The sequence below is a fragment of the Babylonia areolata genome, chromosome 27 (genome assembly GCF_041734735.1).
Source record: "Babylonia areolata isolate BAREFJ2019XMU chromosome 27, ASM4173473v1, whole genome shotgun sequence".
Classification (NCBI taxonomy): Eukaryota; Metazoa; Mollusca; class Gastropoda; order Neogastropoda; family Buccinidae; genus Babylonia; species Babylonia areolata.
In genome coordinates this window covers 25,723,868-25,742,224 of record NC_134902.1, presented here as the reverse complement: position 1 = coordinate 25,742,224, position 18,357 = coordinate 25,723,868, and the positions used below count along the sequence as shown (strand labels likewise).

General features: G+C 43.2%; 2 protein-coding genes across 2 annotated transcripts in view; one reads left to right on the top strand and one right to left on the bottom strand.

Annotated features, from left to right (window-relative positions):
- LOC143301443 (uncharacterized) overlaps positions 1-18,357 on the top strand; it is a 75,680-nt gene that overhangs the window by 25,449 nt on the left and 31,874 nt on the right. The gene's annotated exons all lie outside the window — the stretch shown is intronic.
- LOC143301037 (uncharacterized) lies at positions 13,922-14,876 on the bottom strand. Its single transcript, XM_076615039.1, has 2 exons — positions 14,527-14,876; positions 13,922-14,492 (listed from the first exon to the last, which is right to left on the bottom strand). The coding sequence occupies exons 1-2, from the start codon at positions 14,874-14,876 to the stop codon at positions 13,922-13,924; spliced, it is 921 nt and encodes a 306-aa protein (XP_076471154.1).

Sequence of the window (18,357 nt, the reverse complement as noted above, 5' to 3'; positions counted from 1 at the left end):
ACTAAAGTGTCGTAAAATATGTACAAAGTCTACACATTTTCACATGACGATGGCCAGAATATACATATGTAAGACTAAGTGACATAATGGAAAAAATATATATGTGTGTGTGTGTGTGTGTGTGTGTGTGTGTGCGTGTGTGTGTGTGTGTGTGTGTGTGTGTGTGTAAATTGACACAGGCGCCATCACAGTCTCAAATCACACAGGTAAAAAAAAAAAAAAAAAAAAAAACACAGCAAAACAGAGCACGTCACATTCACCATTGTCAAAAATAGTTTCAGTTTCAGTTTCAGTAGCTCAAGGAGGCGTCACCGCGTTCGGACAAATCCATATACGCTACACCACATCTGCCAAGCAGATGCCTGACCAGCAGCGTAACCCAACGCGCTTAGTCAGGCCTTACGGAAAAAAAAGGTGAATAAATAATAGATAAGCTTACACAAATAAATAAATAAATTAATTAATTAATAATAAATATAATGTAAAAAAAAAGGTGGTAGTAGTAGCAATAATAATAATAATAATAATAATAATAAATTAATAACAATAATAAATAAATAAGATAACAATGATGATAAATAAGCAAATAGATGTCAAACATGAAGACACACATTCACAAATACACCCACACATGCATAACAGATATGCACCGAACATGCAGTTTCACAGATATGAAAGCACAGTTAAATACATATAAACGTACATGAGCCAAATAGACACCAGGGAACCAGGTATCACGAAAAACGCACCAAAATCATCACAGATGCATACAGATCAACACAACGAGCGCTGTCCATAACAGAAGCGTATCGCTCAATATCATCAGATGTCTAACTCTTATCAGCATCCCTGCCTTTAGTGTTTTGACACTTCCGAAAATCAACAATGGGGTCAGCGTGCCCGATATGATAGTTGTTGTTGTTGTTTTTCTTAATTGACGGGTGCAATAGCCGAATGGTTAAAGCGCTGGACTTTCAATCTGAGGGTCCTGGGTTCGAATCTCAGTGCACCTGGTGGGTAAAGGGTGGAGATTTTTCCCGATCTCCCAGGTCAACAAATGTGCAGACCTGCTAGTGCCTGAACCCCCTTCGTGTGTATGCGCACGCAGAAGATCAAATACGCACGTTAAAGATCCTGTAATCCATGTCAGCGTTCGGTGGGTTATGGAAACAAGAATATACCCAGCATGCACACCCCCGAAAACGGAGTATGGCTGCCTACATGTGCGTCTGAAATCTGATTGAATGACACAGGAAACGAATGATGAGCGCCCAGTGGCAGCCGTCAGTCGGCTCTACCCAGGTAGGCAGCCTGTGGTGCAAATGTCCCCGTGTATGTAAAGCGCTTAGAGCTTGGTCTCTGACCGAGGATAGGCGCTATATAAGTATCCACATCAATCAATCATTCAATTTAGTTTTTGTAGTCGTTGGGGGTTTGTTGTTGTTTTTTGTTGGTTTTTTGTTGTTGTTGTTGTTGTTGTTTTTTCTTTTTTCTAATTTTCGTTTTCTTCAGTTGGCATTCACGTAAAGATCACTCTCTGCCTCTAAGTGATGGTGATGGCCTAGAGGTAACGCGTCCGCCTACGAAGCGAGAGAATCTGAGTGCGCTGGTTCGAATCACGGCTCAGCCGCCGATATTTTCTCCCCCTCCACTGGACCTTGAGTGGTAGTCTGGACGCTAGTGATTCAAATGGGACGATAAACCGAAGTCCCGTGTGCAGCATGCACTTATCGCACGTAAAAGAACCCGCGGCAACAAAAGGGTTGTCCCTGGCAAATTTATGTAGAAAAATCCACTCCGATGGAAAAAAAAAAAATAAATAAAACTGCCCGCAGGAAAAAATACCAAAAAAAGTGGGTGGCGCTGTAGTGTAGCGACGCGCTCTCCATGGGGAGAGCAGCCCGAATTTCACACAGAGAAATATGTTGTGATAAAAAGAAATAGAAATAGAAATACAAAATAATGTCGATTCTCATCTGCGTGTCTTTGTCTCCGTCTTTCTCTATCCCTCTGTCTTTCTGTTGTTTCCCTCTTTCTCCATCTCTCTTTAGCTTTCTTAAAGTTAACGCTTTTAAAAGTATCTTCGTTCAGAAACTAACAAACGAAGAAACAAAAACAAAACAAATCATGTACCATATATATCTGATGAAAATCTATGATTTGTATTGGACATACATGATTATCTTCAAAATTTTACTAACTATTGACGTGTTCATGGCCACTCTCTTTCTCTGTCCCCTCTCTCTCTCTCTCTCTCTCTCTCTCTGTCTCTGTCTGTCTGTCTCTGTCTCTCTCTCTCTCTCCTTTCTCTATCTGTCTTTCAGTGCGTCGTCCCAGCTCTCTCAATCCCACCCCCACCCCCCAAACCTTCGTTTCTTTCGGTTGTTTTTTTCCTGTGTCACTCTTACTGTCTGCCTCACCTCCCACCCCCAAATGTTTATTAGTGACTATGACTTATTATGCATGGATATATATATATATATATATATATATATATATATATTATGTGTATGTATGAGTGTAATAGTCTTATCAAAAAGTGTAGTGAATGAATGATAATCGTGTCCGACGAAGCCTCATCAGAACAGCACAGGAGGTCACATGCCGCCCCTGATTATCAAGGCCAGTAACTTGATTACATGCAGAGTGCCTCACCCAAGGTACACCCTTACCACCCCCTGCCAAGAGGGTTTTTAGGACAGCCGGGTTTGGAATGGTTCCCAAAGGCCAACGGGCCCCCAAGGCTGCAGCACCAAGAGGTCAGTGAAATCTCCTGAATGCTAGACCCGGAAGTAAAAACAAATTCCCACGGGGCCAAATCATATTCGTCCAAACTGAAAAGGCGTAGCCTGCAGGATTCAAACATGTGCGTGAAGATTCCTAATGTGTTTGTATGATAGTCCATCGTCTTAACCGCTCGGCCACGACGATTTCGAGATGCTTTTGTTGTTGTTGCTGTTGTTGTCGTTGTTGTTGTTGTTGCGTATGTTTGGCTATAGTAGATATTTGTGCTTTTTTTTCCTTTCTTTCTTTCTTTTTTTTTTTTTTTTTTCTTTCTTTATCTTTTTTTTTTTTTTTTTTGGCCTAAAGGGCATGTTATGAACAAACCCCAAACAGTATTCTGCTCATGTAGTCTGCCTGTTTGTTTTTTTTGTCTTTTCTTTCTCCTTTTGTTGTTGTTGTTGTTGTTGTTCTTGTTCTTGTTGTAGTTCTTGTTTTGTTTAAAAAATGTTTCGGAAATTACTTTAGCTTTTCCCTCGCCCCCTCCTCTGTCTGTCTGTCTGTCAGACTGCCTGTCTGTCTGTCTGTCTGTCTCCCTCTCTCTCTCCTCTCTTTCTCTCTCTGTCTGTCTGTCAGCCTGCCTGTCTGTCTGTCTGTCTGTCTGTCTGTCTCCCTCCCTCTCTATCTCCTCTCTTTCTCTCTCTGCCTGTATGTCTGTCTCTCTCTTTACACCCCCTCTTTCTCTCTCTTCTCTCTTTCTCGGTCTGTCTGCCTGTCTGTCTCTCTCTCTTTACACCCCTCTCTCTCTCTCTCTCTCTCTCTCTCTCTCTCTCTCTCTTCTCACTCTCTCTCGCACTCTCACTCTCTATTTCCTACGAAAACACATACAACATACACACACACACACACACACACACACACACACACACACACACACACACACACACACACACACACACACGCACGCACGCACGCACGCACACACACACACACACACACACACACACACAGAGGCAGACATATCAACAGAGATAGATAGACACATGGTGAGAGAGACAGACAGACAGAGAGACTGAAAAAAAACTACATCCAGCATTTGAAACAAATGTTTATAAGATTGAAACAAAACATGCAAAAGAAGGGGAACAAGAAAGTCCCATATTCATGTGTGTCAACTACTGACGGCTGTGTGGTGGCTTCTCTCCTTCCGGGTCTCCCTTTTCATGGCTCCGGTCGACGTGCGCAATAGCCGAGTGGTTAAAGCGTTGGACTTTCAATCTGAGGGTCCGGGGTTCGAGTCTCCGTAACGGCGCCTGTTGGGTAAACGGTGAAGATTTCTTTTTTTTTTTTCTTTTTTTTTTCGATCTCCTGAGTCAACAAATATGTACAGACCTGCTTGTGCCTGAACACCCTTCGTGTGTATATGCACGCAGAAGATCAAATACTGCACGTTAAAGATCCTGTGATCCATGTCAGAGTTCGGTGGGTTATGGAAACAAGAACATACCCAGCATGCACACCCCTGGAAACGAGTATGGCTGCCTACATGGCGGGGTAAAAAAAAAATAAAACAAACAAAAACGGTCATGCACGTAAAAACCCGCTCGTGTACATGCGAGCGAGTTGCAGCCCACGAACAAAGGAGAAGAAGAAAACGAATTTCACTGGTCAAATCAAAACAAAACAAAACACAACAAAAACTGTCCACTTCTGACATGAACCGAACTTGTTGTTAAAGTTCAAAAAGTTTCGTGTTGTTTTTTGTTTTTGTTTTGTTTTTTGTTTTGTTTTTGTTGTTGGTTGTGTTTTTTTTGTTTTGTTTTGTTTTTGTTTTGTTTGGGTTTTTTTTGGTTTCTTGTTTTGCTGTCGTGATGGGTTTTTTTTTTGGTGTTTTGGGGTTTGTTTTGGTTTTTTTGTTTGTTTGTTGTTGTTTTTTTTTTGGGGGGGGTGGCAGGGGGGGAGGGGGTTGTTGTTGTTGTTTCCTTTTCTTTTTCTTTCTGTTGTTTATTGGTTTTTCTCCATCATCTGCTTCGTTTGATTGGCATGACTCACAACCAGCACGTGCCGAGGTAACCCCCCACCCCCCACCCCCACCCCACCCATTAATCCCCTCCCTCCTTCTGGTCCCATTTACAGCCACACCCAGGGTTGGGGGGGGAAGAGGGTTGGGGGGGGGGGGGGGGGTTCGTCTGTCGCTGTTTCGGCGTAGGTGTTGCCAGGGGGAAATACTACAGGAAAAAAAAGAAGAAAAAAAATTAGAGGTGTTGGTGTTGTTGTTTTTTCTGAGAAGGTAAACTTTCCCTCCCAGATGTCAGTGTCAGTCAGTACAAGCGCTTATAAGAAGATAACAAAATTGCCATTGTTTACATTGCTATTTCAAGTCTTTTTTTTTCTTTTCTCCCAGTCAAACAAAAACACGCAAGTTTAAAAGAAAGCGATTCTAAACTCTTATTACTTAACTGTATTCTTCAGCTAAAGAGAACGCTCAGCTACGGATCGAATGATCCATGTCCATTTATCACGAAGAAAACAAGAGAGGCAAGGCCTTCAAGACTCACTTGTGATACACTTAAAAAAAAAAAAATCCAAGCTTTTTATGTATTGCGTATAATTTCAAAATGTAATAGATCAGAAAGATCAGTTTAAAGCAAATTAAGTCCCCTAGCATTAATTACAGAGTAATTTCCCTTTTTTACTTACTGCACCAAAACGTTTGCAAAATAAATAAAACTTCCATGCTTAGCAAAAGAAGGTTTCTTTTTTATTTTTTTTTTTGTGCCCATCCCAGAGGTGCAATATTTGTTTTAAACAAGATGACTGGAAAGAACTGAATTTTTCCTATTTTTATGCCTAATTTGGTGTCAACTGACAAAGTAGTTGCAGAGAAAATGTCAATGTTAAAGTTTACCACAGACACACACACAGACACACACACACACACACACAGAGACAACCGAACACCGGGTTAAAACTGACTCACTTTGTTTACACAAGTGAGTCAAAAAGCACTGTTCTTCTTTTCTTTTTCACCGTATAAGTTGAGTGTTAATTTCCTGGGTTTTTTGTTTGTTTGGGTTTTTTTATTTTTTATTTTTTATTTATTTTTTTTTTTTAGGGGGGAATCTACAAAGATTGATTAGGTGGGTTTTTTTCCCAGGCAGAAAAGATCAACAGAAAATGGAAGTGTGTTGTTTTGTTGTTGTTTTTCTTAACTGAAAGTCTTTATTTCCGCGTATAGCGACAGTTCTCAGGGAACTCTGGATGCCAGGCTGGCAGAAAGTCATTGCCACACACAGCAGTGACATACTGACAACAGCACTGGGTAGTCTTCCATTTGGCCTTCTCCTTTGCAAGGTTCAGACTCCACTCCACATCACGATAGCTTCCAGATGCTGATGTCATTCTCGCTACAACACCACCAGCTACTGCTACAACTACTATCACTACTTTTACGAGCTACTTTTACAACAGCTATTAGTGCTACTGCTACAGCTACTACTGCTGCTGCTGTGGTTGCTATCACTGTTGCTGCGGCTTAAACATTACTATGGAGCACTCCTCCAGTATGGTCTGCAGGCTTGTTTTTTTTTTTTTTTTAATTCACTTCACATGAAGATTTCTAGAAATAAAAAGGAACATGAGAAAACATGTTTACACACACACGCTCTCTCTCTCTCTCGCACACACACACACACACACACACAAATACAAAAAAACACACACAGACACACAAAACACACACACACACACACACACACACACACACACCGTGACACACACACCTTACTGATCACATTTCAACGCACTGAACTGTGTTGCTAGCAACGTAAAAAACTTCTTTTTTTTTAAATAACAAAGTCGAGGGTTGAGGTGGGGGGTGCGGGTGTGTGTGTGGGGAGAGGGAGGGGTGGGTGGGAGGAGGCGGGGGGGGGGGGGGGGGCTTTACACATGAATAAAACTCCCCACGAAGGCCGAGCTCGTTTCTTTTCATGCTGACATCGTCAAAACAAAAAGGATCTGATGTATAATACATACAATACATCAACAACGCAGGCACTGTTCTTCAAAACAGCATTACCATCAGAGCAAAAATAAGCCCTGGGGAACAGTAACTTGCCCGGCGGGGCGATTGTCATCATGCCGTTTGAAGGCTTGTGGCGAAAAGAATCAAGCATTTTGGATGAGCAGTTGAAGGCGTTGGCTTTTTTTTTCTTTTTTTCTTTTTTGACTCACTTGTGTAAACAAAGTGAGTCTATGTTTTAACCCGGTGTTCGGTTGTGTGTGTGTCTGTGTGTCTGTGTGTCCGTGGTAAACTTTAACATTGACATTTTCTCTGCAACTACTTTGTCATTTGACACCAAATTTGGCATAAAAATAGGAAAAATTCAGTTCTTTCCAGTCATCTTGTTTAAAACAATATTGCGCCTCTGGGATGAGCACAAAAAAATAATGAATGAAGCCTAATTATATGCAAACTGCATTTACTGTTATATTTATATTTTTTGTATTCTCTAAACTTGGCACTTTGATCTGATATTTTGACCCAACAGCTAGAGCAGTCATTAATATCATTTTTTGTTCAAACAGGAACTTCTTTTGCTAAGCATGGAAGTTTTATTTATTTTGCAAACGTTTTGGTGCAGATGGTAAAAAAGGGAAAGTACTCTGTGAGGGAGTTCATTTGCTTTAAACTGATCTTTCTCATCTTAAACATTACATTTTGAAATTATACTCAATACATAAAAAGCTTGGATTTTTTTATTTAAGTGTATCACAAGTGAGTCTTGAAGGCCTTGCCTCTCTTGTTTTATATATTTTTGTTCGTTTGTTTGGTTGCAATTCTCTCTATTCCACGAGAAGATAAGCGCTTGTCGGCTTTGTCGTTATGCGGGTCTGGGGAATCATAGTTTATTTATGTATTGGCTGAATGTTAGTCTGTTTGCTGAAATGGAGACGGTTTTGGTGTGATGAATCTCACCTGTCAACACTCCCCTTTCCCCCCCACTCCCACTCCCCTGTGATCTCCCTTTGGTGGAAAGAAAGGTGGAGATCTGTTAATGTGTGTGTGTGTGTGTTTGTGTGTGTGTGTGTGTGTGTGTGTGTGTGTGTGTGTGTGTGTGTGTGTGTGTGTGTGTGCATTCACGAACAGGCGCACGAATACACACATATCATTATATATATATATATATATATATATATATATATATATATATATATATATATATATAATCATAATTTATATATAGATGTGTGTGTGTGTGTGTGTGTGTGTGTGGATGTGTGAAAGCGTGTGTGCGTGTGTGCATGCGTGCGTGTGTGTGGGTGTGTGAGTGTGTGTGTGTGTGTGCTGATGACATGCAAATGTATGTGAAAACTCCATTGTGGAGACGTAGCCTACACTTTCGCGCACGCTGACACGTTATAGTTAATTCCATTAGGGTTTAACGTCGATATCCGCCCCCAGGTGATAATCATGATTGACGTTGATTACAATCCCAGGTAACTGGGAAGGAGGGGGTGGGGAGGGAAGGTTGTGAGGGAGGACCTGTCTCACGCTACAGCACACAGACACCACCTGAACCAAAGACAACACCTTCTTCTTCGTTCGTTCGTGGGCTGCAGCTCCCACGTTCATTCGTATGTACACTAGTGGGCTTTTACGTGAATGACTGTTTTTACCCCGCCATGTAGGCAGCCACGCTCTGTTCTAAGGGGTGTGCATACTAGGTACGTTCTTGTTTCCATAACCTACCGAACGCTGACATGGATCACAGGATCTGTAACGTCACTATTTGACTTTTGCTTTCGTATACATACGACAACACGTTAACATGGTGGGCAGCAAAAATGCCCAAGTTCGAATGTTGCGTGTCCATGTGGAACGCACAAACATACCAACATATGGACTGAGAGCACAGCGCTCAGTCGGCAAAGCATGGGTGGCTAGTATGGTTCCTAATGGTGTCCTTGAAAGAAAAAAAAAAGATAAGAGAAAACTTATGTTCTCCAGGACTCCGTAACATCCGCGCAATATCCTCCATTGCCACCGACGCCTCCAAGACCCCCAGTACAGAACCATTTGACCCTATGGGCTCTGCCAGTACTGTATTTGTATTTGTATTTCTTTTTATCACAACAGATTTCTCTGTGTGAAATTCGGGCTGCTCTCTCCAGGGAGAGCGCGTCGCTATACTACAGCACCACCTTTTTTTCCCTGCGTGCAGTTTTATTTGTAATTTTTTCCAGTCGCAGAGGATTTTTCTACAAAATTTTGCCAGGAACAACCTTTTTGTTGCCGTGGGTTATTTTACGTGCGCTAAGTGCATGCTGCACCCAGGACCTCGGTTTATCGTCTCTTCCGAATGACTAGCGTCCAGCCCACCACTCAAGATCTAGTGGAGGGGGAGAAAATATCGGCGGCTGAACCGTGATTCGAACCAGCGCGCTCAGATTCTCTCACTTCCTAGGCGGACGCGTTACCTCTAGGCCATCACTCCACTACGTTCTTCAACTCCGTTCTTCAGGTTTTTATGTTGTTAGTTATTTCTTTATATAGTTTCCCTCAAAGCCCCAACTAAGCGCGTAGTTAGTTAGTTAGTTAGATACTCACTTATTTATTGCTTTATAGACTTTCCTTCAAGACTCCCCCCAACTAAGGGCATTAGGTTACGCTGCTGGTCAGTCATCTGCCTAGCAGATGATGTGGTGAAGCGTATATATTTGGATTTGCCCGAACGCAGTGACGCCGCCTTCAGAAACTGAAACTGTGTACGTAATTTACCTGATCTACTCTATGGATACATTTCGTAGTGCTGACCTGAAAAGAATCCCACTGATACCTGTCCTGTCACGGTTCAAAGTACTGGCAGTCGACAGATCGTCTGATATAAATGAATATTGCATTGGGATGGCAAACAGCTGAGATACAAAGATGTGTGCAAACGTGACATGAAGGCGCTTGAGATCAATACTGAGTCCTGGGAGGACCTTGCAGATGACCGCAACAGTTGGAGAAGCATTCTCAAGAATCAGCTACGGATTTGGTGAGGACAAACTAAACTGTCAGCTGCTGCAGCAGAAAAGCGAGCTCGCAGAAAAGGGACGGCGGCCAATAGACCAGCATCAGCTTACACATGTGATCGCTGCGACAGAGACTGTCTCTCTCGCATCGGTCTCTACAGTCACAGGCGACGCTGCTTGGTCCAAGCAGACAGCCCAATTAGACATTAGGTCGGATATACTCTATCCATGGTCAGCCATAACCGAAAGAAGCCTACTACTACTACTACTACTACTACTACTATGTACATAAACATATCAGGGCATGAATTTGATCCTGTGGAGGTTCCGGGAAAAAAAAATCCATGCCGAGCAACATTGAAATATATCGCATTCTTTTTTTTTCTTTTTTCTTTTTTTGGTTACCATTAAGGGAGCTTACAGTGTCAAGCTACCACGCGGTCACCCACCTTAGGAGATTCTGCACTGCTGAGAAGTCGCTTCAGTGCTGGCTGTTATGATTTAACGTTCGCAGGACAAAAACCCGCTAAAATCAAGTATCATAGTATAAGTACTGTTTAAACTCAGTGAGCGGGTTTTGTCAAGACTGATGACCATTACGTATCGATTACTGATAGTTCGATTGATGATTGCTTGATTGACTGATTGATTGACTGAATGAATGAATGATTGTAATCACAGCATTCTTTCATACCCTCGGCTATAAAACAATTGAAAAGAGAAGGACTTTTGTGTGCTGGGCGGGGGCCAGGGGGAAGGTTAGGGGGGGCATGAGAAGAGAAGGGTGGGGGGGGGGGTAAAGATACATGATTTGGGGAAGAGAGAGGAGAGGGAGTGGTGGAGACAGAGGAGAGAGAGAGAGAGAGAGAGAGAGAGAGAGAGAGAGCGGGGGTCGGGGGGGCGGGGTGTTGGGGGGGGGGGGGGTACGAGGAGGGGGGAGAGAAAGACTTTCGAAATAAGCGAGTTTATCGGCGAAGGTGAAATTGTCTACCCCCCGACCCCACTCCACCACAACCTACCACCACCCCGACCCTCATCCCGACCTCCTACACTCTCTCTCCGCACCTCCTCCACACCTATTTCCTTACCTTCCTCTCTCCCCCAACCCACTCTCCTTCGCACCCACCAACCCTCTCTCCCCGTTGCCCCCCATCCCCACCTCCCACCCCGCCCCTCCCACCCCTTAACTCCGTCTTCCTCGAGTCGTGTCGCGGTTTTGGGGGGTCAGCTTCAAAGAACGGTGGGAGGATGAAAACTGGTCCTTCTCTTCTCGTTCCTTTTATGTGTCTCTCTGTCTCTGTGTCTCTGTCTCTTTGTCTCTGTCTCTTTGTTTCTTTCTCTTTCTGTCTGTCTGTCTCTCTGTCTCTCTCTGTCTCTATATCTGTTATTGTAATTGATGTAGATTAGCAAGGACAGATTGGAAGAATGAGATATGCCTAAAAACTTAATCCTTGAATAAAAAAAAAAACGTTTTTGAGTTCTGAGTTCTCTCTCTCTCTCTCTCTCTCTCTCTCTCTCTCTCTCTCTCTCTCTCTCTCTCTGTGTATAGTTCTCGCAGAATTTAAAGACAGATTAATTAATTGGTACAAACGGGATTGGCATGCCCTCATTTGAAGAGTCAGAAAAATACAATTAGTTCCTCTCTTTCCAGAAAATTTTTTTCAGACAGGAAAATACATAAAAGTGATAAGTAATATATGGCACAGAACAAGCCTGGCTCGATTCAGACTTAGAACTTTGGGCCTAAATGCTAACAAAACATGGTTCTCTGCTGACACATCCGCACGGTCCCCTTGTCCTATGTGTGGTGCTCCAGTTGAAGATGAAACTCATTATTTTCCCTTTTATGTGTAAGTATTATGAAGAAATTCCAAAGAAATGCTTATTTTTTTAACGGTGAAAACTTAGAGAACATGAACCTTACCAGTATGCTTTTGATAGATGATGAAGTAAGAATACGATCACTAGCGAAATTTATCGACCTAGCTTGGGATTGTCGGAAAATGAAATTAACTTCGGGAGCCATGTTGTTATCGAAAAAACCACTGTTACCCTGATGCCAGTTCCACAGTTTATAATTCTGAATGACTTTGTAAAAAGTTGGATGGTCGAGCTTTTTTTTTTTTTTTTTTTTTTTTCCTTTTTTAATCTTAACAATATGTTGTATTTTATGACTTTGTTGATGTATTGTTGTTGTTGTTTGTCGTTGATTTTCTTTCTACTCTTAGCAATGTTTCAAATTCTCTGTAAACCGCCGTTATTCTTTTGTTCATACATTGTCCCCCTTGCCAAAGAATAGTACTGTCAGTGGCAATAAAACAATGTCCGTGTCCGTGTCCGTCTCTCTCTCTCTCTCTCTCTCTCTCTCTCTCTCTCTGCGTATCTCTCTCTCTCTCTCTCTCTCTCTCTCTCTCTCTCTCTCTCTCTCTCTCTCCCCGCGTATCTCTCTCTCTCTCCATCTCTCTCTCTGTGTCTCTCTCTCTGTCTCAATCTCTGTCTCTGTCTCTCTCCGCGTATCTCTGTCTGTCTGTCTGTCTGTCTCTCTCTTACTGTTGTGATTTCTTCAAATAAACGAAGGCAAGTCTAAAACGCCATTTCCTTTAAGAACTTTTAAAAAAAAAGGGGGGGGGGCAATTTCTGGAAGAGAACAAACATAACATGACGATTATAACTTAAGGACTTAGGAAAATGTAATTTTTTTTCTTTTTTCTTTCTTTTTTGTAAGATATGAATGCACGCAGTGTCTTGATGATGGAGTGAACTCGCAGTGAACTCCATCACATTTGTTTGATTCGCAGTTTTCTTGCTTATACCGCAAGGATACAGCTATTCTCTCTTGACTCAACAACACCCTCGTTTGTTGCTTGCCTGTCGTGCCAGGATGTGTGTGTGTGTGTGTGTGTGTGTGTGTGTGTGTGTGTGTGTGTGTGTGTGTGTGTGTGTGTGTGTGTGTGTGTGTGCGTGCGTGTGTGTGTATGCGTGTGTGTGTGCGTGTGTGTCTGTGCGTGCGTGCGTGCGTCAGCCGTGAGGTCGAAAACGAAACGGAACAAAACTGAATCAGGGCTGAGCTGTTGTTCCCATGTATATCAAGAGTGTCTGAGTACCTGTCGTTCGAACTCAAGCAAAAGGGCAAGTGCCTCTTGAATGAAGTTCTGGCGGAGAACAGACCGACCTCAAGTACAGATACAGGCACTCAAGTCTTTATCAGAAACGTGTCCCTGACTGAAAGAGCGTGATGGAAAGGGTTGAAAAAAAACAAAAAAAAAAAAAACAAAAAAAACACCAAGTTCAAAAACGCTTTGACTTTAGTGCTGCACTCTTTCTTCTGTTGCCTGTCAAACACACGGCGTGTCGATAGTGCCAGCCAGCAGTAGTTGTTAGGGACTATCCCATTCAAGTAAACGAGGGGCTGCGAATTCCAGTGTGATTTGACAGTTATTAGTCTGAATTGTCAGGTAATGGATTTGTTGGCTGGGCGATTTTTTTTTTAACTTCTGGGTTGAATTTAGCAACCGATCGTAGACTTTTTTTTTTGGTGGGGGTATAGAATCGAGTGTTACTGTCATGGGTATCATATTATAAAAGTTATTTGCTGAGACGTCGGCATCTGTTCGGAATAGAAAGAATTGTGTATATGCTGAGAGTCTCGGACTTCTCTTCAGATCGTAATGTTAACAGAAACAATAATAATAGTATAATGACTACCAAGTTAAACCGATCTCTCAGTCAAAGAAGGCTACTCACTTGCGTAGCTTTCGTCGGCGATCCGGCCGGCTTCTTCAGCGCAACTGCTGGGCAGAGAACTAGCAGCTGTACGCATCGCCGTGAACGAACTCACGACAATGTGACTTGACGAGTGAGGAGTACACTGACTGCAGGTTGTGTCGGCCCCGGTCACGGTTGAGGGTGGGGTTCCTGGCGGTGATGTGGACTGCCTCCTTTACTCCCCTCTGGAACCATCTTGCTTCTCTGTCGAGAACTTGCACATTGTCCTTTCCAAAGTGATGTTGGTTGTGGGTCAGATGTTCGCCCACTGGGGAGGACTCTCGTTTGTGTTCTTTCAGTCTTTTGTGCAAGTTGCGCTCGGTTTCACCAATGTAACTTTGGTCACAGTCCTGGCAGTCCATCTGGTATATCACTCCTGATGTGTCCAATTTATCTGTTTTGTCTTTGGGATGGACTAACTGGCTCCTGATGGTGTTGGTGGGCTTGGCGTGAACGCTGACTCCCAACTTCCGGATCTTCCTGCTGAGAGCCTCAGTGACGCCGTCCTCTCGACGGGGTTTGGTGTTGAGTCGAGGGGTGGGGTATGGTTTTCTTGCCCCCCGGGATGTCCCAGGCCCACTTCTGGTATCCCGCCACACTGAGCACTTTCTTGATGTGCTGCACCTCTAGCGGTGTCTGTGGAGCAGATGGTCTTTGCTCGGAGGGTGAGGGTGCGTATTACTCCAAGCTTGTGTTCCAGTGGCTGGTGACTGTTGAATTGTAAGTACTGGTCTGTGTGGGTCGGCTTCCTGTAGACAGAGAAGGCGAGGCCGGTCTCTGTCCTGGTGATGCGGGTATCCAACATCGCGATGCTGCCGTTCTCTTCTACCTCGTAGGTAAACTTGATGGCAGGGTGTTGTTTGTTGAGGTGGGTCGTGAAGTCTTCGCGACCACTGATCTCTTGAGCACGGTCATGGTGTCGTCCATGTAGCGGCCCCAGTATCGTGGAGGAGTGTGGAACGACGCCAGGGCTTTCTCCTCGAAGTCTTCCATGAAGAGGTTGGCGACAATGGGACTCACGAGGGACCCCATGGCTGCACCCTCGGTCTGTTGATAAATTGTCCTTCGAAGGTGAAGTAGATGGTGTTGAGGTAGCAGGATAGTAGATCACAGATGTGTTCCACTGACAGGATGGTGCATTGCTGAGGGCTGTCATCATCCTGTAACCTCCTTCTGATGATGTCTATACTGTCCTTTGCAAGGACACTGGTGAACAGGGCTGTGATGTCATAGGACACCAGACTCTCATCAGGCTGTGGTACGAACTTAGACAGCTTCTTCACCAGGTCTGCACTGTTGGCGATGGAATGTTCCGTCTTTCGTACTAAAGGCGAGAGGATGTCTGCAACAAAGCGGGCCGTCTCATACATCAGGGATCCCCTAGAGGCGACAATGGGACGGAGGGGTACATCTCTCTTATGTACTTTCGGCAGTCCGTAGAACTTTGGCACATCTGTGGCTGAGGGGTACAATCTGCGGTACTGTTCTAAAGAGAGTTCCCCTTACTTCTGTAGGCCTTGCAGTAGTCTGGTCAGGCGGGCAGTGTACTTGCTGGTAGGATCGTTGTTCAGCTGTTGGTAGTCAGTAATCATAGTATTAATGATAAACTAAAAATGACGATAATAACAATAACACAACTACTACAACAACTGCTACTACTGTTACTACTACTACTATTACTGTAATTCTACTACTACTGGTGATAATAATAATAATAATAATAATAATAATGTTGATAATGAAAGTAATGATAATGATAACCCCTTTCGGATGAACGAACATCTTACATAGTGCACATTGAGGAATTTGATTTCGTTTGCTTTTCTTTCACATTTCTTGGAGAGAAAAAAAGGATGTGAAATAATGAAAAATACGCTGATATGCATCAGAACAAATATATTTCTAAACATTGTGTACAGTTATCAAGAAAAACGATTACAAACTAATCCACACGTGAACGTTCACAACACACACACACACACACACACACACACACACACACACACACACACACACACACACACACACACACACACACACACACACACACACACACACACACATACACACCCACACACACCAAACATACACACAAATGCATGACGCACGCGCACATACACACACACAGACACACACACACAAAATAAACACACACACACACAAATGCATGCACACACACACACACACACACACACACACACACACACACACACACACACACGCACGCACGCACGCACGCACGCACGCACGCACAAAACACCCCAACCCCCAGGCCCACCTCAGACAGACAGACAGAGAGAGAGATAAGGACAGACCATGGTCAGCAAACTAAAAGAGGAACACCCCCCCCCCCCCCATACACACACACACACACACTACCCTCCCCCAACCCCCACCCCCACCCCCACCCTTACCCCCAACTCCACGTGACAGTGTCTGTAGTTCCGACCCTTCCTGACATTGTTGTGTGCTTCATTCCGATTGGCTACTGACCACATCGTCCGCCGCCATCTTGACTGAACGTGCCGCCACATCCCCTTATGCGATCATGTACTGAAGACGATCTAACATCAAAGTGACTGTCAAACAAATGGGGGAGAGAAAAAAAAAAGGAAAGAAGAAATGGGAAAGAAATGAAAAAAAAAAAAAAAGAAAAGGCAAAGCTACACTCGAGGGATGTGTTGGTCAGACCAAGTGTTTGTCTGTCGGTTTCTCACATCATATTTGTTGTAGAAAAAAAAAAATAAATAAAGAATAAAAAAGAAAAAAGAAAAAAAAAAAGATGACAGGTGGTTGGAAGGGGTAGGGGTGGGTGTGGGCTAGGATACCTCTTAAATGAACCTGATTTTCCAAACGACGAGCTCAGAAGCTGAAGAATGGTTGCTGCCCGAGATAGTGATCTGAGTATCCTGGATCCAATCCCGTTATCTGCCCTTGGAAAGTTTGATAGTGATTTTGTTTTTTTTGTTTTTTTTTTTGTTTTTTTGGTCGTCGTTTGTTTCGTTTTTCCATCTTTATCAACGTAACATCTACGCACACCTACGCATACGGAAGATCAAACAAGCATGTTAAAGATCCCGTAACCCATGTCAGCGTCTAGTGGGTGATGGAAACATGAACTTATCCAGCATGTACAGCCCCGTAGACGAAGTATGGGTATTTTGATTTACAGCGGGGATTTACAGCAGATCGCGAACGCAGAGAAAAATAAGCGGTATACCTTCCCTTTTTGCCACTCATGCTGGAGAAACGTGGCAATTTTTGGGTGGTATAATAGTGGTATGGTGTTGCAGGAAAAGAACAGTTTGAGCAGGGCGAAACTCACGAACCACAGATCGATGAACAGACCTACTGGTACTGGATTCATGCAACGTGAGAATTCTTTCGCGCTTTAGCATCTGCCAGAATCAGGGTTTCATTAAGGGTTTAAGAAATATTAATTTCTGTATTATTTCTCGGCCATTGGGGCAAAAACTTCATATATTTCCTATTCAAAAGGGGGTATTATCAAATATCCCCTCCATGAAGAACGTATGTGTGCAAGTGTAAGGGACAACCTTTATGTTGCCTTGGGTTCTTTCACGTTCCCTTAATCGTGTTCTCTTTCAGTGAAATGAATGATTCCTCTTGTTGCATGAAGAAGAATTATAAGGAACTTTAAGTTCCCGTATGGAACTTAGCACCATTCCTTTCAATCTGGAATGTCGCTTCAGTGAAGATGTCCTTGTGTACAATATAATGATAAATCTGACACCATTTGATTTCGCAGTAAGAAATATTCGAGAGGGAAAACATGATTTACACACCTCGCCCAAGATCTATATCTGTTATCAATTGTGTATTCGGGTGTAAGGTTATGGTAAGAAACGCATGATTAAAACAACAACAACAACATATTTCAAAAAAGGGTATAACAGGGATATTTTGTGGATATCTATATAGTCTTGCACATCATTTTTGCTCACGTATTTTGTCATGTATGTTGAGCTCAAAGTCAGCAACATGTCTCTGTATTTTTTTTTCTATCCACATGTCTGTCTGTATGCATGTCTATATTTTCTGTCTGTCCCCACGCTGTATTTCTCGCTGTCTCTCTCGCTACCTCTTTCCCTCTTTCTAGTTGTTTGTTTGTTTTGTGGTTGTTGTCGTTGTTTTTATTTGTTTGTTTATTTTGTAAGTGTACTTTATGACATGTGTGGTATATTGCTGTTGTAGTAGTTCGACTTTGATTGTGCGCAATTTATGGTATACAAAGTATGTTGCTGTTGTATTCAGTATGACTGTAATGATTCTTGTATTTTAATGAACATGTGTCACACCTCTTCAGTAAGGGGCTATGGCCTTTATTTGAATAAAACATTTCGTTTTCGTTTTCTTTCCCTCTTTCTCTCTCTCCGTTCGCCTTTCTACATGTTGGCTGCTATTTTTTATTTCGACGTGTCCGCCTCTCCGTATATTTGTGTGTCTGCCCGCCCTCTCCCTCCCCTCTCCTCTCCTCTCCTCTCCTCCCCCACCCCACCCCACCAACCCTCTTCTAATTTTATCCGTCAATTTGCTTGTCTGTCTGCCTATCTCCTTCTGTCTCTCTCTCTGGTTTTCCTTCTGACTGCGTGTCACATTTGTAGAGAAAATCCAATTCTGCAGTTCTCTCCCTCTCCTCTCTCTGTCTGTCTCTCTCTTCTTTGTGTCTGTCTCTCTGTCTCTGTCTCTCTCTTTCTCTCTCTCACTGTCTCGCTATGTCTCTTTCAGTCTCTGCCACCCCCCCTCCCTCTCTCTCTTTCTCTCTCTCAGTTGAGAGGGTACTCAAATGCAGTTACCGTATTGTTGTATACCATGTGCCTCATTCATGAG